Raw genomic sequence first — 18,902 nt, 5'->3', positions numbered from 1 at the left:
GGAGGTAATAAAAATAAACGAGCAATTGGCAACATGGAACAAGCTGATTTTGAACGATACATAGATGAGCGATAGTTTTGTAATGGCGGCGGTGAGCAGTGGTCGAGTCGCGATGGATGTTCAAAATGAAACGCAAAAATGGACGGTGGATCGAATAAAACAACTTTATCCAGCAGTGGACGAGAGCAAGACACCCTTGCCGCGAGCGTGGAGCCCCAAGGAGAAATACGGTTCGATCGGATTGTCACAGGGAAATCTCCGCGTGCACTACAAAGGTAAGAGCTTTCAAGGTTCAATTTGACCATTTTCTCTCACGCAGCGTGTTTTTTTGCGTTTCAATTCGGAAAATGGGCCATCTAATTATAATTAGTTTAGAGTCGTGGGGTCGTGTCATCGTTCCGCTCGCCCACAACAGGGCTTTCTTTCCGATCAAACAAAGAAATCAGCTGATCCTGACAGGGTAAAGTTGGTTCTGTGTATCGGGTGAGAACAAAAATAAATACTCCTACTGCGACTTGGCAAATGTCAGATTTGTAGCGTGCAGGCTCGACCTAAAACGATAAATATTTCCAATTCGCATCATACTTGTTTGTTTTATTTTCAATTTAAAGACTTTCCAATCAATTGTAAATATTACATGTGTGCGAATGTCCAAATCAGTTATTTTCAGTCAAGGATATTACAATTATTATGTTTAATTGGATTTCAATATAAAAAGGAAGTTTGCTTTGTGACTTATTCTGCGCAAGTTAGAACTTATTAAGTTAGGGAAGTTATTCTTTGTGATTGGTCAAAAAAGTAGCCATCAAAAAGCTGCTTTTTTTGAAGAAGTGAGAATCATTTAGAAATCAATGCTCTAGACAAAGATAGAGAAAACCCTTGCAAGTGATATGTATCAGTTTGCTGGAATGGGTATGACGTCATTTGACAGTTGGTTATAATGCCATTTTATTAGAAAACATGAAAGAAATTTTTCTTTTTATCTCACTTACATTTCTTGCTATTATTCTGTATTGTTCAGAATGTGATGAATCTCAGGGGGTTAAATTTGAAAACCTTGTTGAAAACTGAAAGCAGGTACTTCTTTTTGGTTGACCTTTTTTTGACTTGGAATGTGTATGTGCATTGTTTGATCAGCTGTTTTTCGCATAGATAAAGCCCAACTCTTTGTGGAAAATACAGTTTTAACATGACTCCTTTTATAATAATTGGTTTAAGTCATATTTTACAATTCAAAATTTAATTACTCAGTTAAGCGGCATTTTATGAATAATCAGTGTTGTTGTGTAAATAGTGCCTCATATACCACAATCTAAATACCATTTTATAGCAAATAGATAGGCAGTTTAAGAAATTAAATTGTATATTACAAATAAACCTTGAGAGTGATTAAAGACTAGTAACAAAAGATTCACACTTTAATGAGTTCTACAAACATCCCAAAAATAACTTCCTATTTAAATCTCTTACAAAAACCGATTCAGTCTAAAATACTAAGTTTTGCCTATAAATAACATGCATGTAACTACAATGTGAAATTTGTTTGGCTAGGTGATAAGTGCATGGCAACTGCAATTAATAATTTTTTGAATGGATTTAACATCATTCAGATTAGACTCACCACTCACTGGAAATTTAATTAATACTTTAAAAATCCATAAGGGTTATTATAGATTAATCGAGAGATTAATATGCTGTTTACTATATTCCCTACTCTCGACTAATTTTTGTCATGATACTGGAGTCTAAAATGCTGCAGTTTGGACTTTTATGCTATTTTAGCATTAGTTTACATACTTGAATTTCGCCTTGGGTTCTATAATGCCATAATCGGTTATTTCACTAAGCCTATTCAACCTCTAGTGAAGAAACAATTAGGTGAAAGTTGTGTAATAGGCACGAATCAGATAGCATATCTAGTTGAACGTGTATAATTTTCTAAATTCAAATTTAACTACAGTTCCTGTGTAGAAATCTAATTTATCTACTGATTATTTTTTTGATCTTAGGGCTTCAAGTCAAGGTCTTTGACGTTTCTTTGTTCTTGCTTAAAAAACCCTAATATCCGGAAGGATTTTGAATGATTAGTATACAACACCCTGGTAAACCAGTTTTTTTTATTACTAGCTCATTCCAGAGAGAAACTTGACTGCCTTTCTAGGTCAATTCAAACTTAATTTTACTATGGGTTCGACAGTTATTGTTTTAAGCTGGGAAACTTCATGTCTTGTTGGTATTTTGATGTTTCACTGTAACAGCACAATTCAGAAAGTTTAAGTAACTTTTGAAGATTAGTGTGATTGAAGTATTCTCTGAAAAATCCTCACTAGTCTTCTTGGGTATCATCCCACGTTTAAGTAAATGACTAAAAATGATCTTATACAAAATGCCCACTTGCAGATTTCCTGGTAACCATTATTTTTTCGTTAATTATCTGAATCTAATCGAGTTCACAGTTTGTGAATTGTACGTAGTCTGGGCGAATGAACCGCCAGACAGAGGACAATCCCCTTTTAGCTCAAACCCAAAAACACTGGAGGTGAAAACATGGGCGGCACGTAAATACGTCATTACATTTGAATTATCAAAGTATTTTTAATTTTACAGGTACGTTGACAAATCAGTTTTTAGATTTGAGCAAGCTGATTGTAGAGATTCGCATTTTCAGCGTTGTTTTTAGGTGTTGGTATCATAACTGCGCTACTGGACTTCTAGTACGATGTAGTCTATTCAACTCATTGATCACAACTTAGTGCTTTCCAAGTAAATTATTTCGATAAAGGGCTTTCTTAACAATAATTAATTTAGAACGGATATAGCACATTTGCATTGCTAACTTGGCTAATTAAGCCTAATGAATTTATCGCAACAAGTTGGGTAAACAAGGTCATTTATTGGTCATTGGTCGGGGGGACAGCCTAGTTCATGACTTTTTAGTTTAGTAATGACGTATCAGTTTTGTCCTTCAAGCTAATTAACCAGATTATTGGCTGTAACGTTTTTTTTATGTGGATGGGGATCGATAGAAAACCCTAACAAGTTTATAGCCACCATTTCCAATACAATGTCAAAGGTTAAGGTGTCTTTTGTAACACAGCTGTTGAAGGTTTATATTTTTGTGTTTACTAAGGGTTGGTCTTACATAAACTGAAACATCTGGAATAAACCAACAAGTTTAGGTTCTACTTATGTAAATAGTTTAAAATATAGCATCTAAGTTTACTTAAATTTTGCACTTCTGACATCACTTCTAACTTGTCATAAACAGTACCTGGAATTTTATTTAAAGTAATTCCCAAAACTTTGTTGCCTATAAGCTGACAGTTTAGAAGATGATTATTTCTTGGATTTATAAATAACTAACAAGTTTTGCCAATAAAAAATTCAATATTACCTATTTTCTTAAAAATTCTAACTAGAAACTTCAAACTGACATTTCCCTACACCTAAGGTTGCTCTTTAAGGGCTCCCTAAAGTGTATGTTTTCTCCATTGTAGTATTATTACATCTTCAAACTCTGTTAATGGGTTTTTGAGAAGTTTTCCCTTAAAAACTAATAAATACCTAACCCCAGGTCTGCTGTCCCCTTTTACAGAATGACAGTTTAATTTGTACTAGCCCCTGATGATGAACTGCTACTACGCTCGAAACATGTTTCAAAAAAGGTTTAAAAGACCTAATAAAGTTATTGTGGAGACGACTGAGTGCTAAGCTGAGTTTATACAGCGCACAATGCATAACATTGCACAAGAAATGACGATAAGCACCGCCCTCTGTACAAGACACAAGAAAGCCTAGAATGTCACTTTTAATGGCGGTTTTCGTTTTGTACACAAACCTATACAGATGCAGTAGAAAATATGTTTTTTTTTATTTTTTCGTGTAGTTGATTAGAAGTTGTGAGTGAAAAATCAAAGAACGCTTCATTCCTGATCCAGATATGTATAGATATGGCTTTTTATACCCCAGCCAAAGCAAGTTCGGTTAGAACCCTTTGTCCTGGAAAGTACAACAAACTAATGTGAAAACTGTTCAATCAAAGAAAATTTGGAAATCCTTGAAGCTAGGTAAGCAAAACTGGTAAATGGGTTTTATATTATTACCAAGACCTTTCTTTTAAAATGTTAATGTGCCAATGGAACTTCTAAAAGCTGTCCTGTTTCTTCAGAGTAAGCCTTTGTTGCTCTCAAAATGCAGGCGGCCTCAAAATGTAACTCACATACCTATGTATGTAAGAGGCAATAAGTTTACTGAATGAGAAAGCATATTGTACTTACCACTGAGTATTGTGTTGGAGTAAAATCATTCCAGTTCAAAGCTTTCAACCACTGTTGGGTTAGAGCAGGGTCTTTTGGAAAGTAAAAGACTGACACTTTTGGGCCTTTCACCAAATTGCTTTTACAATTTGGCAAACAACAAGTGGACGGCATATTGTAGAGGCAATAGAATTTAAGTTAAAAAACCAACCACAAATTATAGAACAATAACAATAGTGATAACACAAATTACACTTTCACTAGAACAATAAACATATAAATAACAATATATGATAGCAAACAAAAATTACTTTGGCAAGTAATCCCAAGTCTTGACTTTAAACCTTAAAAAATTAATTTAATCATCGAAAAACTCAATTTCCACAATACAAACAAATGCAAACTGTCATCCACTATTTCGGCCATATTGGAATTTTTGGCATGCACCTTCTTGGCTTTCTTGTACAGAGGGCGGTGGCTGTACGCGTGCGCAAAATTTTGTAATGTCATATTTTGACATCCGCCGTCCGTCATTGCATTGTGTTATTGTTTTGCTTATGAATTGTGGATTTGAATTGTTCAAGAATTGTGGTTTGTTGTTGATTTTGTATTTGTGATTTTTTGGTCATTTAGTGCAATAAAAACAAAGTGTCTACGGAAAAACAGAGTTTAGTGGTAAAAGTTATCTAGAACTAATTAGTTTCTCTTTACATCAAGAATTTATTAAACAATTGCAGATGGAACCTTGGCAACAATTGGGGCTTCTTACTCTTGATGGGTGCTGCAGCTACAGCATTAAGCTTAGATGTCAAGAAAAGGAGAATACGGAGGTTTAAAACGCGACCTATGAATAGAAAACGCAATGAACATAGTGTTTTTGTAAAAATAGTTCAGTTTGCAGAAAAACATGATACAGAGCAGTTTTTCAAATATACGCGTATGACTCCAGAATGTTCCATAAGTTATTAGCTCTTGTGGGGCCATTATCTGTTATCCTCCTTATCTGTGCTTGACATGATTGACAAATGGCAAGTGACAGAAAAATAACATTTTACATTGCAATGACATTTATTATGTGTTGTCATAAACTCTTTTCATTGGTTAAAAATTAAATGTTCAATGTTATGCATTAAGTTATACATTGTGCGCTGTATAAACCCAGCTTTACTGTTATTCCTGTATTTGTACAGCTCCACTGAGTGAAAATGAACTACTACTTCAATTTGAAATATTATAGTTTATATATTGGCTTGAAACAAGTCGTTGACCAGCAGAAATGTGTCCTACAATTCATCGAATAATGACGTTCAATTATTTTCCATAGATTGGTGGATAAAATTTCCTCAGTCCCTCAGTCATTACAGCAATTTGTACTTTCCCACATAAAACAACACTTTTGATAACCCATGCTGCCCTTTTTAGGGAATAGGGATTAGAGTAATCTAGTTTATCTCATTACAGTAAGCCTATAATACTTTCTTCAATTATCTTTAGGATAAGACTGACGGTATTCACTGTAATCTTTTTCTGTTAAGTACTGACCATCTTAAAAACTGAAATTTCACTAAAATATGACTTTGCAAAATCTCGTTCATTAACTGTCAATTCCGCGTAACAAATCGCGGCGGGTCACCCTTCTTACAATCCCACTAACTTGGTTTTTTCGGTTCCAGGCCACGGAAATTCTCATCGAGATGCAGCCAGCATCCAAGCAGCCCATCCGATCCCTGCAGCCTGCGGACTGTACTACTTCGAAGTGAAAATCGTCAGCAAAGGCCGAGACGGTTACATGGGGATCGGACTGTCGGCGCATGGAGTAAACCTGAACAGGCTGCCAGGTGAGACACATACAGTGTGGACTACACTGGGGCCTGCACGTATTTTACCATTAGGCTGGGATAAGCAGTCCTATGGTTATCATGGAGATGACGGTCATTCTTTCTGTTCATCCGGCACCGGACAGCCTTATGGTCCTACGTTCACCACCGGTGACGTAATTGGATGTGGGGTCAATCTCATTGACAACACTTGTTTCTACACCAAGAACGGACATCATTTGGGGATAGCTTTTCACGATTTACCCGTACGTATCAACTCCACAGTTGTTTTAGTCACTAATTAGGTATGAACGTGGAGTTTTAGTTAATAAGGACAGTACTGTAGAGGGTCCATTAGCATGAACGATTGCTGCAACCAATCAAAATATCTGATGACAGTTTATTCCTGATATAATCGTACTATAACTTGTCATAAACAGTTTCTGTTTCAGACAAAGTTAATCAATAAGTATTGCCATACTGCTTCAATGACATTTGATAGAGTAGAATACCTTAGTTTTGCAATAAACTTGTCAATAATTAAAAACGCCAAAGATAGGTGGAGCTAGTGCAGGCACGGCTGTTTTTGAAACGCAAGTGTCCTCTGTCATTGGCCAGCATAATTCATCCTGTGGGTCACACAAGAAAATCGCTGTTCTCAGTCTACATCCAAATGAATCCTTCTGGTTAGAAATTTAATAAACTTTGAACTATACTTTTTTTCTTGCCTTGTGGTAGAGATGATCAATTTCTATTTTTGTTAGTAAATGTAATGCAATTACGTGACTACTTTAGTACCTACGTTTTGATTTTTAAAGTGCTGTTTAATTACACGATCTACTTTCATTAACTTTATCGTTTTCTATGTGGTGTTAACGAACCTTAATACGGTAGCGTTATCAAAACCAGAAGATCGTCTTGTAGAAAAATTGTTTGTTTCACTGTAAAGTTCAATTTTAGTTATGACTGCAGTCAAACGTTAATTTAAAAAGTCATTATAATGCAGTTGGCAACAATATAGCCATAATGGCTATTTAGATCTGTGATAAAAGCAATCGTTACAAATCGTTTTGTTAATTTTTGTTGTTGCTAAACGTCCTGTTAATTATTATACAAGTATTTTACGTAATAATCTTGGGGTGGATAATTGATTGTTTATTTACACATACTTGTTATTTGAGTGAAGGTGAGCGATAATAAAAAAGTTTCTTGTTTGCAAGTGAATATAAATGAACTGTATTACTTGATATTAGCAAGTTTGCACTATTAGGGATCTAAATTAAAATAAGTGGCTATTTTGGTATTAAATTCTTTAGAATGTCTTGAATGCGTCCAGTTATTTTTAGGATTAAGTTTTCCAGTACATGTGCTTTCCATTTAGTGTACCACACAATTAATTTAATAAATAGGTCTCCCTGTGGAAAATTTTTAAGACTAATAACTTCCTCTGTTAATCGACCTGATTTTGGCTAATCAGTGTAAACAACGTTATCGCATTTCTCTCAAAGTGCTTCCGGGCTTTTGTAATTTTACACAATCTTAAAGCATGGTACTAAAATACCGATACCGAGAGATTTAAAATTCCCAAATTTTAGAGCCGTTTTGCGTCTTAATGGTCAAATCTACGGTAATGGAAAAATTAGTTGATAGCCGAAAATGTGTTCTACCACTAGCGCAGAAAAATCAAAACCGTTTTCCCATGTTATTCTCCTATGTCCAGGGTGCACCTGGACACCATGGTATTTGCAGTATCTATACAGGTGTGGTAAATCCAAAACCGACCATAGGAAAACCGCGTAACGGACAGAGAAACGTACATTATTGCATGCGCGGGACTAAGACAGAAAACGAAAAAAATATCAAGTAGGCTATATTGTCAGCGCGCTGTTGCCAAACGCCAAGTATCACTCAAATACCGTCGACAAAATAACTTGACGTTTGGCAACAGCGTGCTGAAAATATGGCCTACTTGATATTTTTTTTGTCTTCTGTCTTAGTCCCGCGCATGCAATAATGTACGTTTCTCTGTATGTATATCATCAATTTCCCATTTCTCTCACTGTACATATTATAGTTACGAGTTACACCCAGTAGTAAGAAATTTGAACAATACAATATTTTTATAAATTACATATTTGTTTATACTATTTCTAGCCCAATTTATACCCGACGGTGGGTCTACAAACACCGGGCGAAGTGGTTGACGCCAATTTTGGTCAAGAGCCTTTTGTGTTCGACATTGAAGACATGATGAACGAGTTGCGATTAAGAACCAAAGCGGAAATTAAAGAATTTCCGTCCGTTCTCTCACAATCCGAATGGCAAGCCATTTTTAACAAGTTGGTGTTGAGTGAATAAATGTCGCAGGTATCTAAACATTTCGCTTTTTCCAGAATGGTGTCCACTTACCTAATACACCATGGTTACTGTAATACTGCCGAAGCGTTTACCAAAATCACCAATCAGCCTTTCACCGAGGATATACACTCGATAAAAAATCGCCAAAGTAATTAACGTTCTATCAGTATTAAGTTCATTTTCTATTATATGGACCTTTGTTTTGTAGAAATACTAAAACTGGTGTTGTCCGGTCGCATGGGGGAGGCTATTGAAAGAACGACTAAGTTGTATCCCGGTCTTCTGGATAACAATCAAAATCTTTTGTTTGTTCTAAAGGTAGGTGCTAAATAATTAATTAATATTAACAAACAGAATTTTGCACGTTTTAGTGTCGACAATTTGTCGAAATGGTAAACGGGTCAGACATCGAAGTGTGTCATAGAAAATGCGGTACTGGAATTCTTTCCTCGCCCAGACCGGGCAGTCCTATTCAAACGTCCGTTATTCAGTCCACTAAAGGTTTCAACAGTAATAAAACTAGTACCAAATCTACGGTAAAACGAAAGCTATTTTGGTGGTGTCGTTTTGTTATTAGTGGTAATTCAGGTAGAGGAGATGAATCACACAAACTTCGCACATAACGGCAATTGTGGCTCGGCCATTATTCAGAGCGAGGACGATCGCATGGATGTGGACGATAGTCCAAGCGGTGAGAATTGTCCTAACATCACCGATTGTCCCAATATACAGGTAAGTTCGATTTTTTATACAGTGTGACCCACAACTAATTGTGATAGTTTGATTTTGATAGTTCATTGATATGACTTAATTGGCAATCAAACAATAAATTATTGTAGACCAGTTTGGCAACGCAAATTTAAATATGAATTTAATTCAATAGGGCTGCTGCTCTTTAAATTGATTAATTATATAAGAAGACCGGTTTTGAAATGTTTTTTCCATCGTGAGAAGGCCAAAACGACAAGTTCCGTGTGACGTCACGAGGCATGTTTCAGGTCATCCCTGATTAGTGCTTGTATTATTAATTCTCCCTTTCCTTATTTCTTGATTTATATTAAAAGGAAAAAGGGTTTGTTAATACTAAATGGTGTCAGAGTTCCACTAAGTCCATACCAGGAAACATTAATTAACTGGTCATTACGGAATGAAAAGTTTTTCAGATAGAATAGTAGCTCAAATATTTAACGTAAAGAAGAGCATCTTTTTAGGATCTTTATGGGTGTAAGGAAGTTTTCGACGTTATTCAGAGCCTCTTCCGGCCATTATAAACGATTTTTCTACGGTTTAAAACACTTGTAGAGTCCTCTGACCATTTTTAAGAGATTTTCGATAGTATTTGGACGCTTTTGGTAATTTTCAACAAATTTTCTAAAGTTTACTGCAATTCATGAGGCCACTGACAATTTTTATGTTTTTGATAGTATTGAGAAGCTTCTGAAGCTTAAGAAACGATTTTTCTACTGTTTAGGACACTTGTAAGAGTCCTCTGACAATTTTTAGGACGTTTTCGATAGTATTTGGACGCTTTTGGCAATTTTCAACAAATTTTCTAAAGTTTACTGCAATTTATGAGGCCACTGACAATTTTTAGATTTTTGATAGTATTGAGAAGCTTCTGACTATAAGAAACGATTTTTCTACGGTTTAGGACACTTGTAAGGGTCCTCTGGCAATTTTTAAGAGATTTTCAATAGTATTTGGACGCTTTTGGTAATTTTCAACAAATTTTCTAAAGTTTACTGCAATTTATGAGGCCACTGACAATTTTTATGTTTTTGATAGTATTGAGAAGCTTCTGAAGCTTAAGAAACGATTTTTCTACTGTTTAGGACACTTGTAAGAGTCCTCTGACAATTTTTAGGACGTTTTCGATAGTATTTGGACGCTTTTGGCAATTTTCTAAAGTTTACTGCAATTTATGAGGCCACTGACAATTTTTAGATTTTTGATAGTATTGAGAAGCTTCTGACTATAAGAAACGATTTTTCTACGGTTTAGGACACTTGTAAGGGTCCTCTGACAATTTTTAAGAGATTTTCAATAGTATTTGGACGCTTTTGGTAATTTTCAACAAATTTTCTAAAGTTTACTGCAATTCATGAGGCCACTGACAATTTTTAGGTTTTTGATAGTATTGAGAAGCTTCTGACTATAAGAAACGATTTTTCTACGGTTTAGGACACTTATAGAGTCCTCTGACCATTTTAAATGGTTTTTTTTACGGTTCAGGACACTTGTAGAGTCTTCTGACAATTTTTAAGAGATTTTTGATAGTATTTGGACGCTTTTGGTAATTTTGAACAAATTTTCTGAAGTTTACTGCAATTCATGAGGCCACTGACAATTTTTAGGTTTTTGATAGTATTGAGAAGCTTCTGACTATAAGAAACGATTTTTTTACGGTTTAGGACACTTGTAGAGACTTTTGACCATTTTAAACAGTTGGTCTATGGGATAGGACACTTGTAAGAGTTCTCTGACAATTTTTAAGAGATTTTCGATAGTATTTGGACGCTTTTGGTAATTTTCAACAAATTGTCTAAAGTTTACTGCAATTCATGAGGCCACTGACAATTTTTAGGTTTTTGATAGTATTGAGGAGCTTCTGACTATAAGAAACGATTTTTCTACGGTTTAGGACACTGGTAGAGTCCTCTGACCATTTTAAACGGTTTTTTTACGGTTCAGGACACTTGTAGAGTCTTCTGACAATTTTTAAGATATTGTCGATAGTATTTGGACGCTTTTGGTAATTTTCAACAATTTTTCTAAAGTTTACTGCAATTCATGAGGCCACTGCCAATTTTTATGTTTTTGATAGTATTGAGAAGCTTCTGACTATAAGAAACGATTTTTCTACTGTTTAGGACACTTGTAGAGACTTTTGACCATTTTAAACAGTTGGTCTACGGGTTAGGACACTTGTAAGAGTCCTCTGACAATTTTTAAGAGATTTTCAATAGTATTTGGACGCTTTTGGTAATTTTCAACAAATTTTCTAAAGTTTACTGCAATTCATGAGGCCACTGACAATTTTTAGGTTTTTGATAGTATTGAGAAGCTTCTGACTATAAGAAACGATTTTTCTACGGTTTAGGACACTGATAGAGACGTTTGACCATTTTAAACAGTTGGTCTACGGGTTAGGACACTTGTAAGAGTCCTCTGACAATTTTTAAGAGATTTTCAATAGTATTTGGACGCTTTTGGTAATTTTCAACAAATTTTCTAAAGTTTACTGCAATTCATGAGGCCACTGACAATTTTTAGGTTTTTGATAGTATTGAGAAGCTTCTGACTATAAGAAACGATTTTTCTACGGTTTAGGACACTGATAGAGACGTTTGACCATTTTAAACAGTTGGTCTACGGGTTAGGACACTTGTAAGAGTCCTCTGACAATTTTTAAGAGATTTTCAATAGTATTTGGACGCTTTTGGTAATTTTCAACAAATTTTCTAAAGTTTACTGCAATTCATGAGGCCACTGACAATTTTTAGGTTTTTGATAGTATTGAGAAGCTTCTGACTATAAGAAACGATTTTTCTACGGTTTAGGACACTGATAGAGACGTTTGACCATTTTAAACAGTTGGTCTACGGGTTAGGACACTTGTAAGAGTCCTCTGACAATTTTTAAGAGATTTTCAATAGTATTTGGACGCTTTTGGTAATTTTCAACAAATTTTCTAAAGTTTACTGCAATTCATGAGGCCACTGACAATTTTTAGGTTTTTGATAGTATTGAGAAGCTTCTGACTATAAGAAACGATTTTTCTACGGTTTAGGACACTTATAGAGTCCTCTGACCATTTTAAATGGTTTTTTTACGGTTCAGGACACTTGTAGAGTCTTCTGACAATTTTTAAGAGATTTTTGATAGTATTTGGACGCTTTTGGTAATTTTGAACAAATTTTCTGAAGTTTACTGCAATTCATGAGGCCACTGCCAATTTTTATGTTTTTGATAGTATTGAGAAGCTTCTGACTATAAGAAACGATTTTTCTACTGTTTAGGACACTTGTAGAGACTTTTGACCATTTTAAACAGTTGGTCTACGGGTTAGGACACTTGTAAGAGTCCTCTGACAATTTTTAAGAGATTTTCAATAGTATTTGGACGCTTTTGGTAATTTTCAACAAATTTTCTAAAGTTTACTGCAATTCATGAGGCCACTGACAATTTTTAGGTTTTTGATAGTATTGAGAAGCTTCTGACTATAAGAAACGATTTTTCTACGGTTTAGGACACTGATAGAGACGTTTGACCATTTTAAACAGTTGGTCTACGGGTTAGGACACTTGTAAGAGTCCTCTGACAATTTTTAAGAGATTTTCAATAGTATTTGGACGCTTTTGGTAATTTTCAACAAATTTTCTAAAGTTTACTGCAATTCATGAGGCCACTGACAATTTTTAGGTTTTTGATAGTATTGAGAAGCTTCTGACTATAAGAAACGATTTTTCTACGGTTTAGGACACTGATAGAGACGTTTGACCATTTTAAACAGTTGGTCTACGGGTTAGGACACTTGTAAGAGTCCTCTGACAATTTTTAAGAGATTTTCGATAATATTTGGACGCTTTTAGTAATTTTCAACAATTTTTCTAAAGTTTACTGCAATTCATGAGACCACTGACAATTTTTAGGTTTTTGATAGTATTGAGAAGCTTCTGACTATAAGAAACGATTTTTCTACGGTTTAGGACACTTATAGAGTCCTCTGACCATTTTAAACGGTTTTTTTACGATTCAGGACACTTGTAGAGTCTTCTGACAATTTTTAAGAGATTTTCGATAATATTTGGACGCTTTTAGTAATTTTCAACAATTTTTCTAAAGTTTACTGCAATTCATGAGACCACTGACAATTTTTAGGTTTTTGATAGTATTGAGAAGCTTCTGACTATAAGAAACGATTTTTCTACGGTTTAGGACACTGATAGAGACGTTTGACCATTTTAAACAGTTGGTCTACAGGTAAGGACACTTGTAAGAGTCCTCTGACTAAATTTTTAGGAGGTTTTTGATAGTGTTTAGAGGCTTCTGAATTTAATAAACGATTTTCTATAGTTTAAGACACTCGTAGAGAGTTCTGACCATTTTTAAGTGGTTTTTGATTTAAAGGTTTCTGATTTAATTCCAGGACTGTCAAAATGGCAAAGAGTGTCGAAACGGAGCCCCAGATGGATGTTTAAACGGCAAAGAATCCCTAAACGGTTATCAAAACGGAAGCAATCACTTTAGCACAGAAGAACAGAACGGCGATGAAGATGACGACGACGACGACATGGGTACGGGTACCACTCACTACACTTGGCAGCAAAGTTCTTGTACAAAAAGTATTATTTTTTCCATTTACCATTTTATATACGTAATTTCATCAAAATTGGAGCGCCAATTTTCCGCTCCGTCATATAATTTCATATGGGTGGGGTTGGAGTTGAGCCTCGCTCTACGTCCACACTTCACGCTAATGTCTGTTTGCAGATGTCGACGTGCCGGTGTGCAGAAAGTCCTGTTCCAAACCGGCCGTAGAACGGATATTAGAGTTCGGTAGAGAATTATACGGCATGAGCCAACGTTTGAAAACTGATAAAAACACGAGGCAACACAATCAACAAATGTTAGAGGTACGTTTTAGTGGATGTTATAGTGTCACGAGTATTACAGTGTTGTGCGTTTTAGGATGCGTTTAGTTTATTAGCTTATTCAAATCCTTGGGCCAGTCCGGTAGGTTGGCAACTGGAACCGTCACAACGAGAAACAGTATGCGCCCAGCTCAATTCTGCCATTTTAGGTAAGTAACATTATACATACAAGGGTTTTTCAATGAAAAGTAGCCACCCTGAATATCATCCAAAATAATTTCTCTGTTAAAAAATGCTAAGACACGTCAACAAAGATTGCAAGGGGGACATCTTTTCATGTAGGAAATGAATTTTTGCCATCAGCTCCTTTGCCGCCATAGCCAAAGGATTGGAAAAGGTATTTCATAAGGAATTAATTGCACTATTTTATTTGTACATTTGCTTTGAATTGACACCAAAAAAAATAAAAACATTTTTTTGTTATTTTGGTCAAACTGGTGATAACACTACTGAATACCTGTTTTTCATTATTTTTTTTTGCCTCAGTCGGTCAACTTGTAAGTTTGTTTTGAACATTGTCAATATGGTTTACACGACTGCCGAAAGAATAGAAATTGTACGTTTTTATTTCAAACATAACGACCAAATAAATTAATTGGTCATCAGTATGTCTTAAAGTTGATGCAAAAATTCAAGGAAACTGGTTCAGTGACAAACAAAAAACATCAACCTGAAAGCAATTGAAGTTGCTGTTTTGGGACACGTTGCAATGGATAATAATCAGTCTTTAAATCAAATTTCCCATGCATCGGGTGTTTCGACAAGCAGTGTATGGAGAATTTTAAAAAAACACAATTTTCATCCATACAAGGTAAAATTGGTTCAGGAATTAAACGAAGATAACTATGATAGAAGATTACAATTTTGTGAAATTATGTCTACTAATCTGACAAACAACGTGAACTTGTTGTACAATATTTGCTTCAGTGATGAGTGTATGTTTTTTTTTTGCATGGAGAAGTGAACAGGCATAACTGTAGGTATTGGTCAGACAGGAATCCACATTGGTTTAGGGAAACCCATACCCAATATCCAGAAAAACTTAATGTTTGGGCAGGTATTTTAGGAGACCACATCGTTGGTCCGTTTTTTATTGACGGTAATTTGAATGGCGCTACTTATCTTGAGCTTCTTGACACCACTGTTGATCCGACCATAACAGAGCTACTAGAAAATGATGAAAATTTATTTGAAAATCAACTAATTTTCCAACACACCTCCACACTATTCACTTCCCGTTCGAGAATATCTGGACAATCGATTTCGACAGAAATACCTACAAAGTCAATTTTGACAACTCGAAAACAGAAAAACTGTGATTGACTGTATTTGACGATTTTCGGACAATTTTCTGTCCTTATGACGTCATTTCTGACAAATTCTTGATGAAAACAGTCTCTGTGATGTCGTTTGACTACTTTAAGACACCAGAAATGCCTAAAAAGTAAATTTTGACAACTCTAACACAGAAAAAAATTTTTACTGTATTGGACACTTTTCGGACAATTTTCTGTCCTTATGACGTCATTTCTGACAAATTCTTGATGAAAACAGTCTCTGTGATGTCGTTTGACTACTTTAAGACAGCAGAAATGCCTAAAAAGTCAATTTTGACAACTGCAAAACAGAAAAACTGTGATTGGCTGTATTTGACGATTTTCGGACATTTTTCAGTCTTTATGACGTCATTTCTGACAATTTCTAGATGAAAACAGTCTCTGTGACGTCGTTTAACTACTTTAAGACACCAGAAATGCCTAAAAAGTCAATTTTGACAACTCCATTTCCAACACATTTCTTGGAAGATGGATTGGTAGACGTGGTCCCATGGAATGGCCTGCGAGATCACCCGACCTCACTCCGTTGGACTTTTTTCTATGGGGGCATTTAAAATCTAAAGTCTATGCAACACAGCCGGCCAATATTGCAGACCTTAGGCAGAGAATAATACATGAATGCCGACAACTGACACCGCAAGTCCTCACAAATGTTCGCGAACTCTTCCAAAGTCGCTTGTATTATTGTATGGAAGTTAACGGAGGTTATTTTGAGCCATTAATTAAATGATAACCGCTATTTGCTATTATTTCTGCAGTTAACAAAAAATAAACACAAACGTATTTTTTATTTTTTTTGGTCTCAATTCAAAGCAAATGTACAAATAAAATAGTGCAATTAATTCCTTATGAAATACCCTTTCCAACGATGTGCCACACAGGGTATGGTGCCATTTGAAAACTTAGTGGGGGTGCTGATGGCAGAAATTCAAATCCTACGTAAAAAGATGTCCCCCTTGCAATCTTTGTTGACGTGTCTTAGCATTTTTTAACAGAGAAATTATTTTGGAAGATATTCAGGGATACTTTTCATTGAAAAACCCTGTATATCAAGTGTATGACATTGAAGTATGAAGACCTCGATAGCTAGCTTTAACATTAACGTTTATTTTCTAGAATCAAATCATAAACCTCGAAAACCGCCCTTAGAAGTAGCGATGGCGCACGCCCAAGAACTGTCCCGACTGATGTCAGTGAACGGGCTTGGTTCCTGCGCGTTCGCTTCACTTTCCGATATACTCGAGCTGGACCACTGACCCGTGGGCGTGGCCCTGCGCGGGTACTTTTACGGTCGATAAAACAGGACCCTGTTAGGCCGAATTTCAAAAAAATGGTAAACGCGAAATCGGTCGCCGATCTTGACAAATCGAATCGCTGACTGCCATTCGCTGATCGAAGGGCGAGGACGCGCCCGCCCTAGACGGCTATCATTTACGTAATTGGTCGAGTGGTAAGTGCACAAAGGTTTTCAAATTTTGCAACGGACAGTATTGGCGGTGTAAGAGTGAATTACTGCCACCGAAAAATAATAAAACTAGTCTAAGTGGACTTTCACACCAAAGGAGCATCGAGGTCCTGCCTGGAAGCAGGAAGCACGTCGCAAACTGCGTCGGAACAGGCATCTGTTGGGAAATAATACTAAATAGAATATTTTACCATTTCGTAGAAAGAATACACGTTTATTGTATCTCAACAGCTACAAGTACTTTCTCAAACATTTCAAAATTTTTACCGGATAGAAAAGGCAGTATCCCAGAAACTCGTTGATCTTAAAACACCGTCAATGCAGATATAAGATATAAAATTATTGAAGAGTGTTACTGTAGAAGATTTCTAAACAAGTCAAACAATGCCTGCGCAGATAGGAAGCACGTCGCATGCAACTTTGGTGTGAAAGCCCACTAAAGTGTTATATCAATTTAAAATTTTTGGCCGGGAGTACTGCGCCATAGAAAACATTATAAATATAGATCTTTATGTCAATGAATCTGTTTCGTCGCAAGATGGCATAACACATCTATTGATCAAATGTCAAATATCGTGTCTTCATGGCCGTCGTTTGTGCAATTTGTGTTAGAACCCACCATTTGTGTTGACAGTCACTGTCATTAGTCAATATTGCCTTAACTTAATATACAGGTGTGGTAAATCCAAAACCGACGATAGGAAAACCACGTAACGGACAGAGAAACGTAGATAATTCCATGCGCGGGACTAAGACAGAAAACGAAAAAATATCAAGTAGGCCATGTTTTCAGCGCGCTGTTGCCAAACGCCAAGTTATTTTGTCGACGGTATTTGAGTGATACTTGGCGTTTGGCAACAGCGCGCTGAAAATATGGCCTACTTGATATTTTTTTCGTTTTCTGTCTTAGTCCCGCGCATGCCATAATGTACGTTTCTCTGTCCGTTACGCGGTTTTCCTATGGTCGGTTTTGGATTTACCACACCTGTATGTAGATGTGGTTTTTCTTAAAAAAAAATAGAATTTGCTTGCTGAACAGAAAATGCCCAACTCAAATTCACAACTTTAAAATCAAAGCAAAAATTACAACATTACGGTAATTGACAGACACTTTTTCGGCAGTAATTCCTCTTTGTTGCTATTGAACTGTAAGCTGTACTTATACCCGAGCAATATTAGAAAAGGATGTGGATATAGCGTTTTTTTTTATTTAACTAGAGAGTAAGTGGTTTTAAATGTTTAGGATCGTGTTGGTAGGCCCTTATTTTACTTAAAGTATTTCGCTGAATTGTCTGAAAAATTTGCACTTGGAATTTGACAAACATGCATGTTAGAGATTAAGGTTCGGCCTATCAAATTTTAGTACGGTAAGAATTTAAATTTAAGGATTTTCGAAGCGCAGCCCGGGTGTAAGTACGTTGTGTCAGTAGAAGTTGTTTGTATGTTCTGGTATCAATATTGTGATAAATCTTATTTAGGGAGTCAGTCAGTTCTGTTTCTCTTTCTAGACAATTTGTTTTTGTACTTTTGAACCAATTTGCATGTAAATAGTGGAGAATTTTTTATGTTTGTATATAAAGCGCAAGCAGACGGTTAATTTTGTTTCACTTTAAGGTTGTTTTTTTGCAATGCCGAAATGTCGTAATCATTTATTTCTGTATTGGGGAGTTTAAATTTCGCAAATTATATCGACAAATAAATCTAAGGTGTTTTTATTTTTACGTAGACGTATACCGGTTTTTAGTGATAAATCAGAAGAATGTACATAAATTATAAAAATATGTTTAATTGATTAATAATTTATCGATAATAAATTGATCATGTATTTGTGCGACTTTTTGTTTTACCCTTTTGTCACAAACTCAATTGACAATCAATCATGTCTGGTTTCTTTAAAAATTGTGTTTTCTATTAGAGGCACAGAAGTAGCAAGAGGCTTCTTTGAGTAAGTCTTGATTTACCATACAAAACGCGGTGTATAATATTTTAAAAATATTTCAAGTAAATTAGTCACA

General features: G+C 35.5%; 1 protein-coding gene and 1 long non-coding RNA gene across 5 annotated transcripts; both read left to right on the top strand.

The window, feature by feature from the left end:
• Nucleotides 1–49: 49 nt before the first annotated feature.
• Nucleotides 50–18,714, top strand: RanBPM (Ran-binding protein M). 4 transcript variants are annotated; one of them, XM_081972880.1, is made up of 12 exons: nucleotides 50–275; nucleotides 5,930–6,094; nucleotides 6,149–6,339; nucleotides 8,228–8,412; nucleotides 8,467–8,579; nucleotides 8,640–8,749; nucleotides 8,803–8,967; nucleotides 9,020–9,163; nucleotides 13,581–13,728; nucleotides 13,925–14,067; nucleotides 14,123–14,234; nucleotides 16,539–18,714. In XM_081972880.1, exons 1-12 carry the CDS (start codon nucleotides 65–67, stop codon nucleotides 16,676–16,678), a joined length of 1,827 nt encoding a protein of 608 aa, XP_081829006.1. In that variant the 5' UTR covers nucleotides 50–64; the 3' UTR covers nucleotides 16,679–18,714. The 4 variants fall into 4 exon arrangements, with proteins under 4 accessions (XP_081829006.1, XP_081829005.1, XP_081829004.1 ...); XM_081972879.1 differs by having other exon boundaries at nucleotides 13,581–13,776; XM_081972878.1 differs by having other exon boundaries at nucleotides 5,930–6,339.
• LOC145724555 (uncharacterized) lies at nucleotides 776–5,923 on the top strand. Its single transcript, XR_014177040.1, has 3 exons — nucleotides 776–2,607; nucleotides 2,669–4,931; nucleotides 4,994–5,923. It is a non-coding gene; the product is annotated as an uncharacterized LOC145724555 (long non-coding RNA).
• Nucleotides 18,715–18,902: the final 188 nt, after the last annotated feature.

The sequence above is a fragment of the Ips typographus genome, linkage group LG2 (assembly GCF_016097725.1).
Source record: "Ips typographus isolate SLU linkage group LG2, UJ_Ityp_2.0, whole genome shotgun sequence".
Taxonomy (NCBI): Eukaryota; Metazoa; Arthropoda; class Insecta; order Coleoptera; family Curculionidae; genus Ips; species Ips typographus.
Note: the sequence above shows the minus strand (reverse complement) of the source record. Positions and strands in the feature narration are given on the sequence as shown.

What these genes read in the sequence shown, in the direction of transcription:
- RanBPM (XM_081972877.1), top strand. Translation starts at nt 65, where the DNA reads ATGAGCGATAGTTTTGTAATGGCGGCGGTGAGCAGTGGTCGAGTCGCG. An exon ending in ATCTTTTGTTTGTTCTAAAG is followed by an intron (nt 8,750 to 8,802) that starts GTAGGTGCTAAA and finishes TGCACGTTTTAG; the next exon opens with TGTCGACAATTTGTCGAAAT. An exon ending in AAACTAGTACCAAATCTACG is followed by an intron (nt 8,968 to 9,019) that starts GTAAAACGAAAG and finishes GTGGTAATTCAG; the next exon opens with GTAGAGGAGATGAATCACAC.